Source organism: Leguminivora glycinivorella, chromosome 21 (genome assembly GCF_023078275.1).
Source record: "Leguminivora glycinivorella isolate SPB_JAAS2020 chromosome 21, LegGlyc_1.1, whole genome shotgun sequence".
NCBI classification, from domain to species: domain Eukaryota; kingdom Metazoa; phylum Arthropoda; class Insecta; order Lepidoptera; family Tortricidae; genus Leguminivora; species Leguminivora glycinivorella.
In genome coordinates this window covers 13,817,648-13,840,540 of record NC_062991.1, presented here as the reverse complement: position 1 = coordinate 13,840,540, position 22,893 = coordinate 13,817,648, and the positions used below count along the sequence as shown (strand labels likewise).

At 40.8% G+C, this 22,893-nt stretch overlaps 1 protein-coding gene across 6 annotated transcripts in view; it reads right to left on the bottom strand.

Moving 5' to 3' along the window:
* LOC125237455 (talin-2-like) overlaps window positions 1-22,893 on the bottom strand; it is a 137,362-nt gene that overhangs the window by 31,220 nt on the left and 83,249 nt on the right. For all 6 annotated transcript variants that reach the window (XR_007178330.1, XM_048144548.1, XM_048144549.1 and 3 more), the window contains exons 52-68: window positions 22,044-22,301; window positions 21,596-21,721; window positions 21,128-21,247; window positions 20,486-20,680; window positions 20,049-20,167; window positions 19,544-19,676; window positions 18,287-18,444; window positions 17,656-17,785; window positions 17,145-17,266; window positions 16,518-16,683; window positions 15,869-15,961; window positions 15,343-15,417; window positions 12,797-12,953; window positions 12,094-12,206; window positions 11,592-11,720; window positions 10,359-10,538; window positions 9,643-9,785 (exon numbers count right to left, since the gene is read on the bottom strand). Coding sequence is in view for 5 of the 6 variants with exons in the window: in XM_048144548.1 (XP_048000505.1) it covers window positions 9,643-9,785; window positions 10,359-10,538; window positions 11,592-11,720; window positions 12,094-12,206; window positions 12,797-12,953; window positions 15,343-15,417; window positions 15,869-15,961; window positions 16,518-16,683; window positions 17,145-17,266; window positions 17,656-17,785; window positions 18,287-18,444; window positions 19,544-19,676; window positions 20,049-20,167; window positions 20,486-20,680; window positions 21,128-21,247; window positions 21,596-21,721; window positions 22,044-22,301 (2,417 nt within the window). In the remaining variant the exon portion in view is untranslated. The remainder of the gene's footprint in view (window positions 1-9,642; window positions 9,786-10,358; window positions 10,539-11,591; window positions 11,721-12,093; window positions 12,207-12,796; window positions 12,954-15,342; window positions 15,418-15,868; window positions 15,962-16,517; window positions 16,684-17,144; window positions 17,267-17,655; window positions 17,786-18,286; window positions 18,445-19,543; window positions 19,677-20,048; window positions 20,168-20,485; window positions 20,681-21,127; window positions 21,248-21,595; window positions 21,722-22,043; window positions 22,302-22,893) is intronic.

Genomic DNA, 22,893 nt, shown 5'->3' with positions numbered 1-22,893 from the left:
TTACAAAATATTATTTTCATTTACAGTTTTAATTTATCAGACTTATAATTTATATTAAAAGCATTTTAAATTATTTCCGTGTGTCAGAGAATGATATTACACCATTTTTAACACGCTTTTATTAGGTCGTCGTGTATGTAACTATGTATGTAATGGAATCTAAGGAAGCTAATTTAACCATCTTCCAGGAGTCGTAGCGTAATGAAAATTGGCAGCTATATGTAGTTCCGATGACAATACAATAATATGGTACTGTTGAGCTGATCTGATGATGGAGTCGGAAGATATGAACTGGAACTACATGATGGAACATCGTATCACAGCCGTTTTTGGGTTTCTTAGAAAAGTCTTGTAATGAACTTTGACTACAATTAGGTTTCAAGGTCTGATGATGAAGCCGAAAGATATGAACTGGAACTACATGATGGAACATCGTATCATAGCTGTTTTTGGGCTTCTTAGAAAAGTCTTGTAATGAACTTTGACTACGATTAGGTTTCAAGGTCTGATGATGGAGCCGGAAGATATGAACTGGAACTACATGACGGAACATCGTATCATAGCTGTTTTTGGGCTTCTTAGGAAAGTCTTGTAATGAACTTTGACTACAATTAGGTTTCAAGGTCTGATGATGGAGCCGGAAGATATGAGCTGGAACTACATGATGGAACATCGTATCATAGCTGTTTTTGGGCTTCTTAGAAAAGTCTTGTAATGAACTTTGACTACGATTAGGTTTCAAGGTCTGATGATGGAGCCGGAAGATATGAACTGGAACTACATGATGGAACATCGTATCATAGCTGTTTTTGGGCTTCTTAGAAAAGTCTTGTAATGAACTTTGACTACGATTAGGTTTCAAGGTCTGATGATGGAGCCGGAAGATATGAACTGGAACTACATGATGGAACATCGTATCATAGCTGTTTTTGGGCTTCTTAGAAAAGTCTTGTAATGAACTATGACTACGATTAGGTTTCAAGGCCTGATGATGGTGCCGGAAGATAAGAACAGAAAAAGGGGGGGGGGGTCGAGGGGGGAAGCATAAAAGAAAGATCAACGTTGTATTTAAAATAAGTTGGGTTAAGGTTTTCTTGTGATCCTTAAGAGTAAAGAAAAGGGGGGCTCGGGGGGCGAAGCCCCCCGCATGAAAGAAAGATCAACGTAGTATTCAGAATAAGTTGGGTTAGCGTTTTTTTGTGACCTTAAAGAGCAAACAAAGGGGGGCTCGGGGGGCGAAGCCCCCCGCATGAAAGAAAGATCAACGTAGTATTTAAGATAAGTCGGGTTAGCGTTTTCTTGTGACCTTTAAGAGCAAACAAAGGGGGGCTCGGGGGCGAAGTCCCCCGCATAAAAGAAAGATTAACGTAGTATTTAAAATAAGTTGGGTTAGCGTTTTCTTGTGACCTTTCAGAGCAAACAAAGGGGGCTCGGGGGCGAAGCCCCCGCATGAAAGAAAGATCAACGTAGTATTTAGAATAAGTTGGATTAGCGTTTTCTTGTGACCTTCAAGAGCAAACAAAGGGGGCTCGGGGGCGAAGCCCCCGCATGAAAGAAAGATCAACGTAGTATTTAAGATAAGTTGGGTTAGCGTTTTCTTGTGACCTTTAAGAGCAAACAAAGGGGGCTCGGGGGCGAAGCCCCCGCATAAAAGAAAGATCAACGTTGTATTTAAAATAAGTTGGGTTAAGGTTTTCTTGTGATCCTTAAGAGTAAAGAAAAGGGGGCTCGGGGGCGAAGCCCCCGCATGAAATAAAGATCAACGTAGTGTTTAGAATAAGTTGGGTTAGCGTTTTCTTGTGACCTTTAAGAGCAAACAAAGGGGGGCTCGGGGGCGAAGCCCCCGCATTAAAGAAAGATCAACGTAGTATTTAAGATAAGTTGGTATAGCGTTTTCTTGTGACCTTTCAGAGCAAACAAAGGGGGCTCGGGGGCGAAGCCCCCCGCATAAAAGAAAGATCAACGTTGTATTTAAAATAAGTTGGGTTAGCGTTTTCTTGTGACCTTTCAGAGCAAACAAAGGGGGGATCGGGGGCGAAGCCCCCCGCATAAAAGAAAGATCAACGTTGTATTTAAAATAAGTTGGGTTAAGGTTTTCTTGTGATCCTTAAGAGTAAAAGAAAAGGGGGCTCGGGGGCGAAGCCCCCGCATGAAAGAAAGATCAACGTAGTGTTTAGAATAAGTTGGGTTAGCGTTTTCTTGTGACCTTTAAGAGCAAACAAAGGGGGCTCGGGGGCGAAGCCCCCGCATGAAAGAAAGATCAACGTAGTATTTAAGATAAGTTGGTATAGCGTTTTCTTGTGACCTTTCAGAGCAAACAAAGGGGGGCTCGGGGGCGAAGCCCCCGCATAAAAGAAAGATCAACGTTGTATTTAAAATAAGTTGGGTTAGCGTTTTCTTGTGACCTTTCAGAGCAAACAAAAGGGGATCGGGGCGAAGCCCCCGCATAAAAGAAAGATCAACGTTGTATTTAAAATAAGTTGGGTTAAGGTTTTCTTGTGATCCTTAAGAGTAAAGAAAAGGGGGCTCGGGGGCGAAGCCCCCGCATGAAAAAAAGATCAACGTAGTATTTAGAATAAGTTGGGTTAGCGTTTTCTTGTGACCTTTAAGAGCAAACAAAGGGGGGCTCGGGGGGCGAAGCCCCCCACATGAAAGAAAGATTAACGTAGTATTTAAGATAAGTTGGGTTAGCGTTTTCTTGTGACATTTAACAGCAAACAAAGGGGGGCTCTGGGGGCGAAGCCCCCCGCATAAAATAAAGATTAACGTAGTATTTAAAATAAGTTCGGTTAGCGTTTTCTTGTGACCTTTCAGAGCAAATAAAGGGGGGCTCGGGGGGCGAAGCCCCCCGCATGAAAGAAAGATTAACGTAGTATTTAAGATAAGTTGGGTTAGCGTTTTCTTGTGACCTTTAAGAGCAAACAAAGGGGGGGCTCGGGGGCGAAGCCCCCGCATAAAAGAAAGATTAACCTAGTATTTAAAATAAGTTGGGTTAGCGTTTTCTTGTGACCTTTCAGAGCAAACAAAGGGGGCTCGGGGGGCGAAGCCCCCCGCATAAAAGAAAGATCAACGTTGTATTTAAAATAAGTTGGGTTAAGGTTTTCTTGTGATCCTTAAGAGTAAAAAAAAGGGGGCTCGGGGGCGAAGCCCCCGCATGAAAGAAAGATCAACGTAGTATGTAGAATAAGTTGGGTTAGCGTTTTCTTGTGACCTTTAAGAGCAAACAAAGGGAGGCTCGGGGGCGAAGCCCCCGCATAAAAGAAAGATAAACGTTGTATTTAAAATAAGTTGGGTTTTTTCTTGTTACCCTCAAGAGTAACGAAAAGGGGGCTCGGGGGCGAAGCCCCCGCATAAAAGAAAGATTAACGTAGTATTTAAAATAAGTTGGGTTAGCGTTTTCTTGTGACCTTTAAGAGCAAACAAAGGGGAGCTCGGGGGGCGAAGCCCCCCGCATAAAAGAAAGATCAACGTTGTATTTAAAATAAGTTGGGTAAGCGTTTTGTTGTGACCTTTAAGAGCAAACAAAGGGAGGCTCGGGGGGCGAAGCCCCCCGCATAAAAGAAAGATAAACGTTGTATTTAAAATAAGTTTTTTCTTGTTACCCTTAAGAGCAATGAAAAGGGGGCTCGGGGGGCGAAGCCCCCGCATAAAAGAAAGATTAACGTTTGCTCTTAAAGGTCACAAGAAAACGCTAACCCAACTTATTTTAAATACTACGGTATTTAAAATAAGTTGGGTTAGCGTTTTCTTGTGACCTTTAAGAGCAAACAAAGGGGAGCTCGGGGGCGAAGCCCCCGCATGAAAGAAAGATCAACGTAGTATGTAGAATAAGTTGGGTTAGCGTTTTCTTGTGACCTTTAAGAGCAAACAAAGGGGGCTCGGGGGCGAAGCCCCGCATGAAAGAAAGATCAACGTAGTATTTAAGATAAGTTGGGTTAGCGTTTTCTTGTGACTTTTAAGAGCAAACAAAGGGAGGCTCGGGAGGCGAAGCCCCCCGCATAAAAGAAAGATAAACGTTGTATTTAAAATAAGTTTTTTCTTGTTACCCTTAAGAGTAACGAAAAGGGGGCTCGGGGGCGAAGCCCCCGCATAAAAGAAAGATTAACGTAGTATTTAAAATAAGTTGGGTTAGCGTTTTCTTGTGACCTTTAAGAGCAAACAAAGGGGAGCTCGGGGGGCGAAGCCCCCTGCATAAAAGAAAGATCAACGTTGTATTTAAAATAAGTGGGGTTAGCGTTTTGTTGTGACCTTTAAGAGCAAACAAAGGGGGGCTCGGGGGGCGAAGCCCCCCTCATGAAAGAAAGATCAACGTTGTATTTAAAATAAGTTGGTTTAGGGTTTTCTTGTGACCCTTAAGAGTAACGAAAAGGGGGGCTCGGGGGCGAAGCCCCCCGCATAAAAGAAAGATCAACGTAGTATTTAAAATAAGTTGGGTTAGGGTTTTCTTGTGACCCTTAAGAGTAACGAAAAGGGGGGCTCGGGGGGCGAAGCCCCCGCATAAAAGAAAGATCAACGTAGTATTTAAAATAAGTTGGGTTAACGTTTTCTTGTGACCTTTAAGAGCAAACAAAGGGGGCTCGGGGGGCGAAGCTCCCCGCATGAAAGAAAGATCAACGTAGTATTTAAGATAAGTTGGGTTAGCGTTGTCTTGTGACCTTTAAGATCAAACAAAGGGGGGCTCGGGGGGCGAAGCCCCCCGCATAAAAGAAAGATAAACGTTGTATTTAAAATAAGTTGGGTTAGGGTTTTCTTGTTACCCCTTAAGAGTAACGAAAAGGGGGGCTCGGGGGCGAAGCCCCCCGCACAAAAGAAAGATTAACGTAGTATTTAAAATAAGTTGAGTTAGGGTTTTCTTGTTACCCTTAATAGTAACGAAAAGGGGGGCTCGGGGAGCGAAGCCCCCCGCATAAAAGAAAGATTAACGTAGTATTTAAAATAAGTTGGGTTAGCGTTTTCTTGTGACCTTTAAGAGCAAACAAAGGGGGGCTCGGGGGGCGAAGTCCCCCGCATAAAAGAAAGATCAACGTTGTATTTAAAATAAGTTGGGTAAGCGTTTTGTTGTGACCTTTAAGAGCAAACAAAGGGAGGCTCGGGGGGCGAAGCCCCCCGCATAAAAGAAAGATAAACGTTGTATTTAAAATAAGTTGGGTTTTTCTTGTTACCCTTAAGAGCAATGAAAAGGGGGGCTCGGGGGGCGAAGCCCCCCGCATAAAAGAAAGATTAACGTTTGCTCTTAAAGGTCACAAGAAAACGCTAACCCAACTTATTTTAAATACTACGGTATTTAAAATAAGTTGGGTTAGCGTTTTCTTGTGACCTTTAAGAGCAAACAAAGGGGAGCTCGGGGAGCGAAGCCCCCCGCATGAAAGAAAGATCAACGTAGTATGTAGAATAAGTTGGGTTAGCGTTTTCTTGTGACCTTTAAGAGCAAACAAAGGGGGGCTCGGGGGGCGAAGCCCCCCGCATGAAAGAAAGATCAACGTAGTATTTAAGATAAGTTGGGTTAGCGTTTTCTTGTGACTTTTAAGAGCAAACAAAGGGAGGCTCGGGAGGCGAAGCCCCCCGCATAAAAGAAAGATAAACGTTGTATTTAAAATAAGTTTTTTCTTGTTACCCTTAAGAGTAACGAAAAGGGGGGCTCGGGGGGCGAAGCCCCCCGCATAAAAGAAAGATTAACGTAGTATTTAAAATAAGTTGGGTTAGCGTTTTCTTGTGACCTTTAAGAGCAAACAAAGGGGAGCTCGGGGGGCGAAGCCCCCTGCATAAAAGAAAGATCAACGTTGTATTTAAAATAAGTGGGGTTAGCGTTTTGTTGTGACCTTTAAGAGCAAACAAAGGGGGCTCGGGGGCGAAGCCCCCTCATGAAAGAAAGATCAACGTTGTATTTAAAATAAGTTGGTTTAGGGTTTTCTTGTGACCCTTAAGAGTAACGAAAAGGGGGCTCGGGGGCGAAGCCCCCGCATAAAAGAAAGATCAACGTAGTATTTAAAATAAGTTGGGTTAGGGTTTTCTTGTGACCCTTAAGAGTAACGAAAAGGGGGGCTCGGGGGGCGAAGCCCCCCCGCATAAAAGAAAGATCAACGTAGTATTTAAAATAAGTTGGGTTAACGTTTTCTTGTGACCTTTAAGAGCAAACAAAGGGGGCTCGGGGGCGAAGCCCCGCATGAAAGAAAGATCAACGTAGTATTTAAGATAAGTTGGGTTAGCGTTGTCTTGTGACCTTTAAGATCAAACAAAGGGGGGCTCGGGGGGCGAAGCCCCCCGCATAAAAGAAAGATAAACGTTGTATTTAAAATAAGTTGGGTTAGGGTTTTCTTGTTACCCCTTAAGAGTAACGAAAAGGGGGGCTCGGGGGCGAAGCCCCCCGCACAAAAGAAAGATTAACGTAGTATTTAAAATAAGTTGAGTTAGGGTTTTCTTGTTACCCTTAATAGTAACGAAAAGGGGGGCTCGGGGAGCGAAGCCCCCCGCATAAAAGAAAGATTAACGTAGTATTTAAAATAAGTTGGGTTAGCGTTTTCTTGTGACCTTTAAGAGCAAACAAAGGGGGGCTCGGGGGGCGAAGTCCCCCGCATAAAAGAAAGATCAACGTTGTATTTAAAATAAGTTGGGTAAGCGTTTTGTTGTGACCTTTAAGAGCAAACAAAGGGAGGCTCGGGGGGCGAAGCCCCCCGCATAAAAGAAAGATAAACGTTGTATTTAAAATAAGTTTTTTCTTGTTACCCTTAAGAGCAATGAAAAGGGGGGCTCGGGGGGCGAAGCCCCCCGCATAAAAGAAAGATTAACGTTTGCTCTTAAAGGTCACAAGAAAACGTAACCCAACTTATTTTAAATACTACGGTATTTAAAATAAGTTGGGTTAGCGTTTTCTTGTGACCTTTAAGAGCAAACAAAGGGGAGCTCGGGGAGCGAAGCCCCCCGCATGAAAGAAAGATCAACGTAGTATGTAGAATAAGTTGGGTTAGCGTTTTCTTGTGACCTTTAAGAGCAAACAAAGGGGGGCTCGGGGGGCGAAGCCCCCCGCATGAAAGAAAGATCAACGTAGTATTTAAGATAAGTTGGGTTAGCGTTTTCTTGTGACTTTTAAGAGCAAACAAAGGGAGGCTCGGGAGGCGAAGCCCCCCGCATAAAAGAAAGATAAACGTTGTATTTAAAATAAGTTTTTTCTTGTTACCCTTAAGAGTAACGAAAAGGGGGCTCGGGGGCGAAGCCCCGCATAAAAGAAAGATTAACGTAGTATTTAAAATAAGTTGGGTTAGCGTTTTCTTGTGACCTTTAAGAGCAAACAAAGGGGAGCTCGGGGGCGAAGCCCTGCATAAAAGAAAGATCAACGTTGTATTTAAAATAAGTGGGGTTAGCGTTTTGTTGTGACCTTTAAGAGCAAACAAAGGGGGCTCGGGGGCGAAGCCCCCTCATGAAAGAAAGATCAACGTTGTATTTAAAATAAGTTGGTTTAGGGTTTTCTTGTGACCCTTAAGAGTAACGAAAAGGGGGCTCGGGGGCGAAGCCCCCGCATAAAAGAAAGATCAACGTAGTATTTAAAATAAGTTGGGTTAGGGTTTTCTTGTGACCCTTAAGAGTAACGAAAGGGGGCTCGGGGGCGAAGCCCCCGCATAAAAGAAAGATCAACGTAGTATTTAAAATAAGTTGGGTTAACGTTTTCTTGTGACCTTTAAGAGCAAACAAAGGGGGCTCGGGGGGCGAAGCTCCCCGCATGAAAGAAAGATCAACGTAGTATTTAAGATAAGTTGGGTTAGCGTTGTCTTGTGACCTTTAAGATCAAACGAAAAGGGGGGCTCGGGCGAAGCCCCCGCATAAAAGAAAGATAAACGTTGTATTTAAAATAAGTTGGGTTAGGGTTTTCTTGTTACCCCTTAAGAGTAACGAAAAGGGGGGCTCGGGGGCGAAGCCCCCCGCACAAAAGAAAGATTAACGTAGTATTTAAATAAGTTGAGTTAGGGTTTTCTTGTTACCCTTAATAGTAACGAAAAGGGGGGCTCGGGGAGCGAAGCCCCCCGCATAAAAGAAAGATTAACGTAGTATTTAAAATAAGTTGGGTTAGCGTTTTCTTGTGACCTTTAAGAGCAAACAAAGGGGGCTCGGGGGCGAAGCCCCCGCATAAAAGAAAATATCAACGTTGTATTTAAAATAAGTTGGGTAATGGTTTTCCTGTGACCCTTAAGAGCAAATAAAGGGGGCTCGGCAAAAAAGAAATACTTAAATTTTGTTTGAATTAGTTGAAATGTGACAATATTTTCTAATCGAGTCAAACAAAATCCCACTAGCTGAGAGCTTCAAAACAATGTATGGCGAAAGTATGTCTCTCTAATGTCTTCAAAAAGTCCGCGATGGCACATGTCTATATTGTCTATCTTTTACGGATAACTTACTAGGTATAAACATTTTTATGATAATACCGTAATAAGAAGGTAGCCGCTAGTTATTATTAAGTAGCAATTAGCAATAAGTGTGTACTTGTACTTAACGTGTGTTAAGCCACAAATGGCATGTAAAATCCGCCTACTTGAAATAAATTTATGTATAAATGTTAAAAGTATTTCATTATTAATGACTAAAAAGTATAAAATAAATTAATAGTTTAAAAAACACTATAAAACACGCTTTTATAAATGCACGTAAAAGCCAAAAATAAATTATGGATCGTTCAAGTTGTCTCTATTTGTGAGCTGAAGTTTAAAAACTATGTGCTTTTAATTATAATATTTGATTGTAAAAGCGTGGGGCGCTGGAACAGGAAAGACTTTCTTGTAATCAAATACTAATCCGAACTTCCTGGCGAATGAAGTTGCATAAGAACATAACGTTTACATATGCCGCCTAAAGGTTACCAAAGAGAACTTAGAGAACCAAAGATATCTCGTCCACGAACAAGAACTCTGCATCCTGTCACTGTAGACACTTTCCCCTTTTGTACTTTGATTACCGGAAAAAAGCGGCGTTCTAAGTGTCGGTGACTGTCGACTCTCCTCGCTACTAGCGCATATTTTGTCTGAGTTCGACAAACTGGTACCTACTTTGAACACTGACTTTTAATTGATTTGACTGTTTAATGTAGAACCTACTAGTCATGCTGCAACTCCAGTTAGCGCGTCAATCTGTGTAACCTCCTTCCCGTAAAATAGCATAATTTGATTTATCAGCAAGTTATACAAAAAGTCTTTCCTGTTCCAGCGCCCCACGCTTTTACAATCAAATATTATACGCACATAGTTTTTAAACTTCAGCTCACAAATAGAGACAACTTGAACGATCCATAATTTATTTTTGGCTTTTACGTGCATTTATAAAAGCGTGTTTTATAGTGTTTTTTAAACTATTAATTTATTATAGTTGGAAAGATACACTAAAATCACATTTTATCTCATAGTAACCTATTCGTTCTCAATTTGAATAAACATTATGTGTATAATTAATTACACATAATGTTTAAATGGATCTATAGCCCAAAACACCATTTAAAACGTCAAATTTGGAAGAAAAATGAAAATACCCGCGTATTTACCCGCGGATAGGTAAATATCAGGTATTTACCCGGTAAATACCCACCGTCGGGTATTTACCTGGGTAGTTACCCATCTCTACCTGGTGGTTTCCAAAACGGATGAAAATTGAAGTATTTACTTGGACTGTTGTATGACTTCATCGGCCCGTTTCTGTGCAGCAGGCGATGGTGCCGCCACCGGCGTGAGCGCAGGGTGTTCAGTGACACTGCGCAGAGCGGATAGCGCCTCGATCGTCGCAAACGCTGTAGGTGTCAGAGTTTCCTGAAAACCGTAAAGGTAAAATAGGAAATTCGAACAGTTCTATAGAGAAATCCGATCAATTTGATTTTGGTTTGGTTGGTCTTGGTCGAAAAGCAATGCAAAGAAAATTCGATAACCAGACACTATTTTGCTTGGTCATCGAATTTTCTTTGCATTGCTTTTCGACCAAGACCAACCAAACCAAAACCAAATTGATCGGATTTCTCTATGGAACTGTAAATTCAACGTATGCCACAAACGTTCCTTAACAATTTATTCAAAAACCTCTTGATTCGTCTCCGGCTTACCTTTAAGACCTTTAACCTTGGAGTTGTCTTGATTGGATTGTTTGAGAGCCCTTTGATTATTACGCTGTAGAGTTAGAATGCTAAACTTACCACATTAACATCTGTTATGTTTAACTGCCTATTTATCTTTGTCCCAGCTGCTTCTTTCTGTTAGCTTCCAGACTGCGTTCCTTGAAACTTTCGTCTCTGATTATAGAGGAACTCCCCTGAATATTCTATTTGAGGTCTGACCCTTAAATGATAGATGTGTAAGTAGAATTAAGTATGGAAAGATTTCTAAACTCACCACAGAAACATCAGCCTTGTTCAACTCTCCCTTTAGCTTGGTTCCAGTTGCTTCCACCTTACTGCTAGCTTCCAGGAGACGCTGCTTGACTCCCTGGTCTTTGATTTTTGATGAACTGTCCTGTATAACTTGTTTGAGGTCGGAGAGCTGCTTGGAGAGAAGAGATGATTCCTCTTTTGCCTGTGTAAATGAGTATAATTTAAGCTATACCTATCAATTTAGATATATACCAACTGGAATGATTAGACAGTAAGAGTTTGTTCTGCTTTTGTGATACAAATAGCGCCTCACTCACTACCAATTTCGAAAAAAAAAACGTAAACCTGCTTTATTTCTTATATTTATTTCTCATATCTTTCAAATGCTCATTGACCAATTCTTGATAGTTCTGAACAAGAGTCAGTTGATCTACTCCATCGGATGTAGGATCGATATGCCAAATGCTCATACCAAATACCGGATCCGATAATGTGAAAACACACTTAATGTCCACCATGTCATCTCTGGACATTTCTGGATGCTGCACCATTACTGACAGTAGTTCTGAAGCAACGGTGGCTGGAGTCAACACAGGAGTCTTTCGCAGTAGCGACACAGTATAAGATATATCAGTGTTAATCTCCGGCAGCGTTACTTGCGCAAGTGCAGGGTTTACAAAGTTACATAATCGATACAATGTAAGTTGTTGATACCGATATCGGAGTCAGTATTGAAGATCAATAGTAGATTGTGATATGCCGTTAATTTATATTTATATGTTTTCTCGCACATCTTTGACTAGAAACGTTTTGTCTTTGTAAATCCTACCAACGCTCTTTCTACATCCAAGATATTTGTTTCTTAAATACGGATCCGATAATGTGCACAATATTTAAAACAAACTTTCACTAGATAATCGCAGCATCACCTAAATGATAAATCATCTCTGGACTTTAAATCTCACTTTTCTGGATGCTGCAAATATATAACAACCATTACTTTTCTGGGTGTCTGCAATGAATTCATTTTGAGATAGATACTACAGGAAAATATGCACGGTGCTGACGTCATTTTCTGGACTAGTGGTTCAATCACAGTTTCGATGTTTTCGCCGCATGCGAGGGGAGGGAGGGGGACACACCGCGCGCGTGAAGTAGCGATCTGTGGTAGCGATCAACTTTTGAATACGCTCCTAGTCCACCAACATATCCTTGGAGAGATCTGGAAGCTGACAGCTGCAAGAATTCATGATACCTGGTGCACGATGCCCGGTCTGGTGGTCCTGAAGCAGGAGTCTTGCAGAGCTGCTATCAGCTTCTGAATCCGCTCTGTGTCCACCATACCATCCTTGGATAACTCTGGATGCTGCTCCGATACTGACAACTGTAAGAAAAATTGTACATCAATGAGGTTCAAAAAATAATGGACACAGTACTTTATGGTGTTTTTGACAACTTTCCAACGAAAGTGTCTGAAAGTTGAGTGTTAAAGACATTAGGTCACCAACGACTCCAACTTTTAGTATAAGTAGGTTTAAAATATTCTTAATTGATGAAACTGTGCTCATATTATTGGATACAACCATTTGAACCATTTACCAAAATATTAAAATGTGGATAAAAAAAGAATGCCTTTCGAAACCAGCACTCTTATCAAATTATACAATTCAACGATCTTATTGTACTAAACTTGTACCTTGTAGACGATTTGAAAATGCTTATTGCCTATATGAATAATTTATTTTGACTTGACTCACCAAGTAAGCGCAGTGCTCGGCATAATCCACGTTGTTGTTGACAGCCGACGCCAAATAGTCGAGGGAGGTACTGAATTCTTCCCTGGATACTGGCTCCTCACTCTTTAAGTTCTCTGTAAACAAAACAAAATACTTATTAAAGAACTGGCCAACAATTATCCTCCAGTGGTTGTGGAATTATCTTCTTGCTGAAGATCTTGATATAAAAAAGTGACCAGTTTTTTTAAGGGTAGCGCGTATGTGATGTCTCTTTAGCTACGCTACGGCAATGCCAGAAAAGCGTAACGGAAACGACGTCAGAGATAACAGGACAGCTCGCTGTTGCTGGGGAGTTAATTCGAGGTGTCGGCGGATCTGTCGCCAACAGACGCAACGAGAGCAACGCGAGCGCGAACGCCTTTGACAAAGACTGGTGAAACACTTCCGAAAATAGGGACTGCTGGAAGAATAAGTGGGAGGCCTTTGCCCAACTGTGGGACAATGTGGCCTGGCCCCGTAGCCAAATGGCATTTCTGCGACGCGAAGCGAAATCGAAACGCCGCAGAAAGGCAGTCTGGCTCTGTCGCGCCAATACGCAAAAGCGATAGAGATAGATATCTACGAGCGTTTCGTTTCGTGAGCGTTTCGTGAGCGTTTGTGCCATTCGGCTACGTGCCCTGATAATAATAACAATATTTAAATGCCAGTGACAAGGGTGACTTACTAATAGCTTCATGTTGTGTCTGCAAGGCAGATACGCATTCGGCGTACGGCAACGCGCATGTGGGCCGGGCTTGTATTGTGCTCTGGCGCAGTTGAAGAGCCCTGTTCATCTCGTTGCACTCGCGTTGTAACTTGTCTCCGCTTGACGAGGCTCTTACCTGTTGCGATTAAAATTAGTTTGAAAATTACTTAGTCTAAGCGCGACAGCGGTGAGTGGCGGATATACATTGGAGCGAGACACAGCGATGGGACTTTTCATTTGCACGTATGGCTGCCGCTCACCGCTGTCGGGCTTAGACCAATGTCGTGGCCGGGCCGTTAGTGCAAACTTGTCATACTACTCAAGTCAGTTTCAGTAGAATAAAGTTTTGACTACAACCACACCTCGGACACTGGCGATCAAATAAGGTAACGGCGGCTATCAACGCGGGTATCGAAATCGACGTCCATTACCGCCGCATTTGCAAATACGCATTTTATAGGCAAACCGACCAATTTCTTAAAAAAAGTTACTCACACAAAGGAAGCCTGTTTAGTTGACTAACGCACATATAGGCGATAGAGAGTGTGAATGAAAGAAGACGCTCGCTATTTGACAGTTTTTGCCACGGGGCCGCGAGAAGAGTTTGTGTCATACTGACGTGTGACGCTAAACCTAAGTGAACTCCAATCTCATTTAGTAGTTTACGTAATAATTATGGCAAACAGGTGAAAGTTATGCATTTCAAATTATTGTTTATAGTTTTCTACATGACTTCTGAGTACTTTTTAGGTATTGTTTAGCCTGGAAATGTGTTTAAAGTGGAAATTAAAAGACAGCGGTGAAAGGCGCCATTTCGTGAGTAGATTCTATTACTGTGGTATACCACGGTAATAGTTAAAGTAGTGATATTAGTTCTTTTTGCTTTATTTTAAGTATATGTGATCAGTTATATAATGTCTTACAGTTGTTTCAATCTTGATCTATTCACGCTATCAAAGAACTATTTACGCGGTATGAAAATTATTCAACAAAACCTTAATTTTTAGCAAAAACTTCATGACTGATTTCGTAGTTTCTATGAAAACCGTTAATTTGTCAATTTTTTAAACATTGACATAAAGTCTGATGCTTACTTACCAGTTATGTAAGCTTGGTTTAAATATAAGGTTGCAATATTTTATTTTGATTTGTAATGAAAATACATCTGTATGACTTTGTTTTTATGGGTCGGAATTAGATTTTATAATACTCCAATTTATGCCTATTACCGATGGTACGATCAGATAACCCTCGGTAATAGAATATATAAGAATCTATTACCGATCCATGCAATATTTGTTTGGGTCGGTAATGGGTTCCTATAGAAGTATCTATTACCGAGCGACATATTAGTCTTGTATCAAAATATGACATTTAGTGTACCGTAAGTACAGATTTCTTAGGTGAAACTGAGTCTTCTGTGGGTATTCATAAAGGAGGATAGTATAGGTATATGTATTTGTCATAATTTGTATATTCAACCGTCGGTATTAAGCTCCGAATTTTGAGATGGGTTTCTATTTACCGATGGCAGAAAAACACTGTCATTCATACCCTCGGTAATGAAATCGCAATTCGCGTTAATAGAACTGCAACCTGTTCATTACCACGGTAATAGAAAATTTAGGTATGTTGGCTTCAATAATCATTTTATGACATATAATAAACTAAAATGATCCTAAAACTCTTCAAAACTAATAGTTCAATAAATACTCTTCCATAAAAAAAATATTTGTGGTCGTTAATGAGCTTTGATACCCTTAATTTTTTGGTATCTTTTGAAATCTGCTTAAGTACCACGTTAATAGGCGCCGTTACCTTATATGAAAGAGGCACGTTCCAAGCACACAGTCTAAGCTGTTGTAGATGAACGTGTACTATGCTTGCATGAGTGAAATATGACCGGTCGACTGTTTGCGTTTTTGACAGGCGGTATTAACAATGAGATAACCGAGAGCGGGTGGGCGGCACTTACAGCGGGGAGCGGGAGTGGCCATACTGTACGATAGTACTCTTTATTATACTGTTAATGGGATGAAAGAAGTATGTCACCAGGTTTTTCGAATAGCTTGTATAACTCTTACATATGTATGTACCTATTGTACCTACACATAGGTACTGACTTCACTTACAGAAAGTAATTGTAAGAAAAGCCAAAGTGAAGTAAAAAAAAAATAAAGTCTTTCCAACCATTGAATGATAATAATGATAATTTATTGGGTATCCAAAACCCATGCAAATAAACTTCGTACTAAACCATAGATTAAATATAAAAAGATCATACCATCCCATACATTAAAATGCGACCGCCTAAGAACGCGCATACACTACACCACACATAGATGGCGCCAGCAAAAAAATGTCTTGTAGCTTTCGATTATACTTGTAGATGGCGTTAAGGTGTTACTTTTGACATAGATTTATGGCTCGAAAGTGACACTTAACGCCAATCTACAAATAATAGAAGGCAATTAGAATTTTATATTTATGTCTATGACTAAACATAATGTAAACGAAGATCTTACCAATTTGTTGATGGCATCACTTAGCGATCGGCATGCATCTAACATCCTTCTTCGAGATTCGAAAGTGCTTGGCTCCTAGAAAAAAAAACATAAATAATACAAGGTTAATTGTAACAGAACCCTATTTTTGTTTAAGTACTTTAACCTTCTTTTTTTGTCTGTGTGGTGGCGGGTTAAGAATTTCACCACCCCCTTTCTTCCCGTGGGTGTCGTAGAAGGCGACTATGGGATACGGGTTAAATTGTGGTGTAGGCGAGATGCTGGCAACCTGTCACTGCAATGGCACAGTTTCGTTTTCTTTTAACCCCTTATTTGCCAAGAGTGGCCCTGAAGCTTTAGTAGTTTCATGTGCTCTGCCTACCCCTTTATGGGATACAGGCGTGATTGTATGTATGTATGTATGTACTTTAAGAAAAAACAGATAATGATTAAGTGTCAATGTAATTTTAGAGTTGACCAATTTATTTTGTTAAATATAGGTACCTTCCAATTCATACAAAAGGACTTTGGAAATTAAACAACTTACATTGTTCGCCGTCTCTGCAGTTTTCAGTAGGTTGTAAGTTACGAAGCATAACTCTTGAGACACTTCGTCTATTTTGCTGTTCCTCGTCGGGTCCTGTTAAAAATGTGGTTATAAAAGAAAAGTTTCAAAGAATTTGCAAATATTATTTATTTGTTAGCCTGTTGTGTCCTACTGGTGGGCAAAGGCCTCCCTCTCTTACTTCTACGCGTCTCGGTGTAAGGCAATGTTTGGCCAATCTTTTCGAAAGATCGTGCCGCCATCTCCTTCGCGGTCTGCCGTCACGCCGCACTATGTTTGGTGTCCATACTGTACGATAGTACTCTTTATTATACTGTGGTACAGGCTAGCCAAACCGACTTACCAATAAATACTGAGAATTAAGTTCTCAGTCTCAGCCATCAGATTGAATTTTGTAGAGCATTATGAACTTCAGTAATTCAACCGTAAAATTACTAGCTTATTTTGTCCGCGGCTTCGCTCGCGTTAGAAAGAGACAAAAAGTAAAAGCCTATGACACTCCATCTCGACTTAAAAAATCACGTCAATTCGTCGCTCCGTTTTGCCGTGAAAGACGGACAAACAAACAGACACACACACTTTCCCATTTTAATATTAGATATGGATAGCCAAATAGCATCATTTCTCTTACCTCGTCGCTCTTCAAGGCCTTAGCCAACGCTGTCAGTTGGACTGCAGATTCCGCAGTAACGTGGGCAGTGCGAGCGAGGGACCCTGGCTTGCCGATACTGAGCGTTAAAGTCTCGGCCATAGAGTTGAGCTTTGTGGCGTAGGGTTCTAGTTTTGCTTCTAGTTTCCTAGTAACATCAATAATACAAACATGAGCAGAATAATAAATAACAAGGATAGACATCTTTTTGTAGGAACAGTTAAAACACTTTCTTCAGCTGTTATGGCTACTCGTACTAGATATATTAATGAATTCTTTGCAAGGCTCCCTAAGTTTGTAAAATGTAAGATAGTTAGGTACAGTTCGCGGCAGACTTTTAGACCACGCGGCCTTACCTGCGTGGAAGCGATTTTTTTATTTGCTCGTATGTGTACGATACGCGAACTTGTCCCCCCCCCCCACCACTACGCCTAATGGTCTAAAAGTTTGCCGCACACTGTATCAAAATAATAAATGGTTCGTCACCGAATCAGCAAAATTTTTTGTATGGATAATTCCATAGATGCGTGACGTTGATGTCTCTCCCAACCGTGGTTGCTACAATTAAGGCCTGCCCAGAGTATCTACTTGATATTGTTATCTACTTACTTCTTATCTCCTTCCATCCTGTAAGTTTCTACTGGCAGAAGTAGTTTCTTTAAGTCTTCGTAAGCTATGTTGTTGTTCTTATCGGTTTTTAATCCGATTACTTCCTCAGCGCTATCTAATTCCTGTAAAAAAAAGAATTGTAAAACAATAACACCGAAAAATCCTTTAGCGAAATTCAAAACACAATCAGACATATATTATTACGCTGTTACGTCGTCGCCCAAATCTAATGTTTAATTTGTTTATTTTTTGTATGTCTTTTATATTTTTTTTTTGTAAGTCTTGTTTTGTATTTTTGTAGTTTCACAGTGCCTTGGTGTAAACTGTAATGCTGTGTTACTTTTTGATTAAATAAATAAATAAATTATGCCCTTTGTGGTTCTTTGCGAAATTGTGTTTTGAAATCATAAAGAAGAGTTTCCTAGATTTTTTTGATCCATCTTTAGATTGACTAGAACTTACGAAAATCTGAAGTCATTAAACACACTGATATCCTTCTAAAATATCTTACCTTGAGAATGTCGTCAGTGATGGCGATAACATCACCCTCGTTGGCAGGTCTCCACGTTACCACCTGTCTTCCTGTTTCCAAAGTTAGGAGTTTCAACCGATCTTGGAGCTTCTTGAGGTGATCAGCCAACCTTAAAAGAAAAATATAACGTTGTAGGTTGTTTCTGATGCATCAAAAGACATTTTAATTTAAGTTTAACTAATTATTGTGTTTGAAGATCTACTTGAAGATCCACATAATGAGTAAAGACTCGTTCTGCTGACAGACAAGATAAGGGCTGAAATATTACCTCCTCTTCTGCTCATCAGCAACATCAACATGCGCTCTCGTATCATCAACGTAGCTGCAGAAGACTGGTACAAGCTCTTGAGCGTTTATGTTAACACCCACGGCCGCTGTTATGAGTGAGATAATAGGAGAAATACTAAGAGGGCATAATAAGGATAGCAACATTACCTCCTTCTCTTCTGATTATCAGCAACATCAACCTGTATTGTGCCCTAATATCAGCGACGTAGCGGGTGAAGAATGGCCCAAGCTCTTGAGCGTTTAGGTTAATACCCACGGCCGCTGTTACGAGTGAGATGCCAATAGAGATGCTATGGGGGCAGAATAAGGATACCAATATTACCTCCTCCTCTTCTGCTCATCAGCAACATCAACATGTGCCCTCATATTAGCAACGTAACGGGTGAAAGCTGGTGCAAGCTCTTGAGCATCACGGTTCACGCCTGCAGCTGCTGTAGCGAGACGGGCGCGAGACGCTAGCAGAGAAGGTGAGGGGACAGTCTGGAATATTTTTTTTCGGAATAATAATGATTAAATACAAAATGTTAACTCATGAAAAGTACAAACTGACAAAGTTCAAATAGGAAACGAAGTACAGAGCGAATTACGAAACCAGTTGAGGTCTTGGTTCGATATTAATCCTTTCTACACTTAGTGAAACTCACGTCAAATTTTACGCCTACAATCTTGGAGTCTGAGTCCATTATCACTGGTGATAAATTCACAGTCAGAAAGAAAGACTACTACTGCAGAAGGCAGTAGGCTACTGGTGATCTCAAAGAGTAGATACCTATAATGGATAAAAGCATAGCTGGGCATTAACTCGTTAATCCGTTAATCGTTAATTAACGAAGTTAACATTTCGATTAACGGATTAACTTTTAAGTTAACTTGAAAAAATGTTAACGGACTCGTTAACTTCCGTTAAATTTCTCCGAGTCCGTTAATCGTTAATCTAGTAGGGCACAGGCGCCATCTGCGCTGCGAAAAACACGTTCTGAACGCTACTATAAAAGCCCGAAGTACGGCAAATCCTATGATTTGCCGGTAAATCCTAGGCTTTACCGATGTCGATTGCTAAAAGTCCGAAATATTACCTCAAAAGTATTCTTGTGGATTTGCTTTTACTAACTTTGATTCGGTGAATCCTAAGCTTTACCATGGCGACTGTTGTAGTGATAGGGCAGCAAATTCGAGCCCTATTTACGATCACATTCGCTTCCCTAGCCTCTACCGCCCAAAGTGCCACAACAGTCCCGTCACCGTCAGCATCTCTCCTGACACAGCTCTTGGCAGTAGCTCAGGCGATCACTGCCTTCCACGTGCAGCCTAGAGTTCAATAGGCTAGCTCTACTTCGGCCTTTTACAGAAATATAATACGTTATAGTGGATACTGATGCAACTAAATATTTAAAGAAAAGTATTTTTTTTTTTCACGTATTAACGGATTAACGATTAACTTTAACTTACGTTAAATTTGTCGAAATGTATCGCTTTAACGATTAACGAAGTTAACTTTTTTAGTAACGGATTAGCGATTAACGAAGTTAACTATTTGGTTAACGGTGCCCAGCTATGGATAAAAGCAAAATATTCTCACCTGCACTGTAAATTTCTCTCCTTGCCTAGGTTGCAGCATTTTGTCTATCCTGTTCTCCAGATCTGTGAGATCGTTGAGCGCTTCATCCAGCGCCGCACATTGTGCCGTTGCCAACGCCGATTGAGATGCGTATCTAAAATGTTAATCATTCAGTGTTAATTGAAAGGACCCAAATATTAGCGAAAAATAATTTGAAACAAGAATCCCACAGCTTTCAAGATATCTAGTCACGTTCAAGAACACCTCAAGTTTTTAGCGCCTCTTATAATTTTAGATGCAAAGCCACCTGTGTTTATGACTAAGGAACATGCACTTGCACCACCCGCTTAACTCAAGGTTAATGGGCTGTCAACTGTTAAATTCCATATTAAATGGTGGGTTAACCTCGGGTTCGGAGGGTCAACCTCGGGTTAACCCTCCATTTTCGGTGGTGCAAGTGACCCTAAGACGTTTATCTCAACTAAAAAAGGGGGGAAATACTAAGATAATAAGGAGATGCGCTTACTGAAGCAATGTACAGCTCTCGTTGAGTGGGCGCGCTTCTTTCTGGAGGTTAGTTTTGCCAGCGCCTTCGGGACAGCATTCAATCGTTGTGTTGATCTTTTGGACTCTGCTGACACATTCCTGAATAGGGAAAAACATAATGTAGACTTTGATTTTTAAAATCGTAGATTAGGGTCGCGTCGTTATTCCGTAATTGTGGATTTACTCTTTGGATTCAATATATTTTTCCTCAATGTTTTACCCAATAAATATGATCCACGTTAACTGTAGGCACATCTAGTTCCTTACGAGTAGCGTAGTGTTACACAGTTCCTGGTACTGCGATTGCACGTAACACACGTTTTTAGGTTCGGTTACATCCTCAAGACGTTTTATTTCAGCAAAAAGAAAGTAGTCAATATCAAAAGATTGTTTACTAGACTTGATTTAGAATTTTACCTTAGCAGCATGGTCTACGTCAACCATAGGTGCATCAAGCTCTTTAGGAGTAGCCTTAGCAGCTGCGTCACATAACTCTTGGCACTGCGCGCGCACGGCCCCCGCTGCGCGTGAGTGCGGACCGGCGCTGTTTTCTGCTGCGTGAGCGGCGCGTTGGAGGCGAGTGGCGTTTGTGGACACGTCGGTTAGGAAGTCCTGGAGAAGAAGGGATAGAAAAATATTACAAAATATTTCTTTAGTAGTTTTGATAATATTCCGCGAATTCTACCTCCTTTAAAAAGGATTCACTACAGGAGATCATGGATATAATTAAAAGTTTACAACTTGTTTTTGAAACTTTTTGAAATTTTACAACTTTAGGTGTTAGGTACAAATTGTTTTTGGTCTTCTATTTGATAGGGAACTTTTGACATTAGATTCCCCATCAATCATATAATTCATAATGTCTTATGAAGACATAGGCACGTAAATTACGTAGTGAAAACACTGGTCGAGTTGGAAGTCAAAATACGTTCAATATTACAGTGAAGGTGTGGATAACAGTGCAACCTATTGTCATACAATTTAAGAACGTCTGTTTTAGGTCCAAATATATTCTGGACATTCACAGTAAATACAGTAGGAACTTATACAATAACTTACCGAAAGGTTGACGATATTGCTCTGCGCTTCGTTAACAGCACCGCCTCGTGGTCGGCATTGCAGCACCAGATGCTGCAAGTTTAACACTGCGTCTTCTAACTCCTCGCGTCTTCTTAGATCCTGGTAGGATTAATTACAACGTATTAATTTAACAGTGGTTATTGACGGATCTCAAAGCAAAGGCTTAAAAACAGTAAAAACCATATTAGGTACTTAATTGAAGTGAATTTATTCAGCTGGCCATCCAAACGTGCAAATCGTTGACGCTTCGGCGCAAAAAAAAAGGAAATGGCTCTGTGGCGCCAATACGGAAAAGCGATCTAGAAAGAAAACTTGCTTGGATAGAAGGCCAGAAACAAATCAAGCTGTATACGAAGTCTTAGTTTACCAGTCTAGAAGCAGGATAAAATTGTCTTGAATAATATTTGGGTTATGTATTTAAAAATTATATCTCTAGCGATTACTCACATGAGGTTCCTTCTTACACCTGGCATTGGCCACATCCATGATCCTGAGACCGTCAGAGAGTTTGTTAGCGAAGTCAGCCATGGCCTTCCGCTCTGCTGCGGGGTTGGACGTGCACTCGGCGTTTTGCTGAAAATAATGCAAAATTAGGTTATTTTTATCCCTTTTCAAAGTTTGATCATGTGACAATCCGTTTTAGGTAACAAATCTCATACCTATTTAACAAATTTTTGTGACCAAATTTTTGGCCGAACTGGCGTGGGCTGCGGTCAAAAATAAGAAGTGAATCTTTTCCTGTTCTTGATTTCCGACGTCAGCTTAGGGATAGTTAGTTCAAAATAAAAAGCAGTTTTATTTATCTTGAAATTCTCAATAATCTATGCCGTCAGCCTCACAGCTTCTCAAGGCCTTCAGGATAGTTTCTAGTTTATCATTAAAAAGTCAAATTTACCTTACAATCCTCAATAATCTGCGCAGTCAGCTTCCTCAATGGCGTATCTTCAATCACCAGTTTCTCCTCCTTCTTCTTCACCAGGTTTCCACTTGCCACGTCACTCCTCAAGGCTTCTAGAATCTTCTCCAGCTCCATGATCTCCTGTGTCAGCTTAGGAGTGGTTGAGGGGATGGTCTTCAGGTGGTCAGTCAGGTCTTTGGAGGCTGTGGTGAGCGCGTCCTGACATTCTGGGTCTTGGATTGAGGGGGCTACGAGCTAGAGGGACAAATTTATAATTGATTATCCAAAGTACAGGTCGGTCGAGTAATAAGAGTTGTCCCGAATGGAAGGATCCGAGTGAGTAGATTTTTATATATGTAGATACCAAATTGTCGAATTTTTATATAAAAAAGCTTAGTTGTTACAAACCCTAGTTTCGCCACGTCCGTCCGTCCGCGGATAATCTCAGTAACCGTAAGCACTTCGTTTTTTGATAATATTAATATTTTCGGAAATAATCGCTCCTAAAGGAAAAAAAAGTGCGTCCCCCCCCTCTAACTTTTGAACCATATGTTTAAAAAATATGAAAAAAATCACAAAAGTAGAACTTTATAAAGACTTTCTAGGAAAATTATTTTGAACTTGATAGGTTCAGTAGTTTTTGAGAAAAATACGAAAAACTACGGAACCCTACACTGAGCGTGGCCCGACACGCTCTTGGCCGGTTTTTTTTGTTAACTACAACTGACGCTAATTGTTAGTCCCAATTTCTGCAAATGCAAATCTCTGCTCAATGTTGAAAACACAAACAGTTAGGTTTCCATCGCAGGAGTACAGTTTCCTTCCATCTACCCCATTTCAACATTTT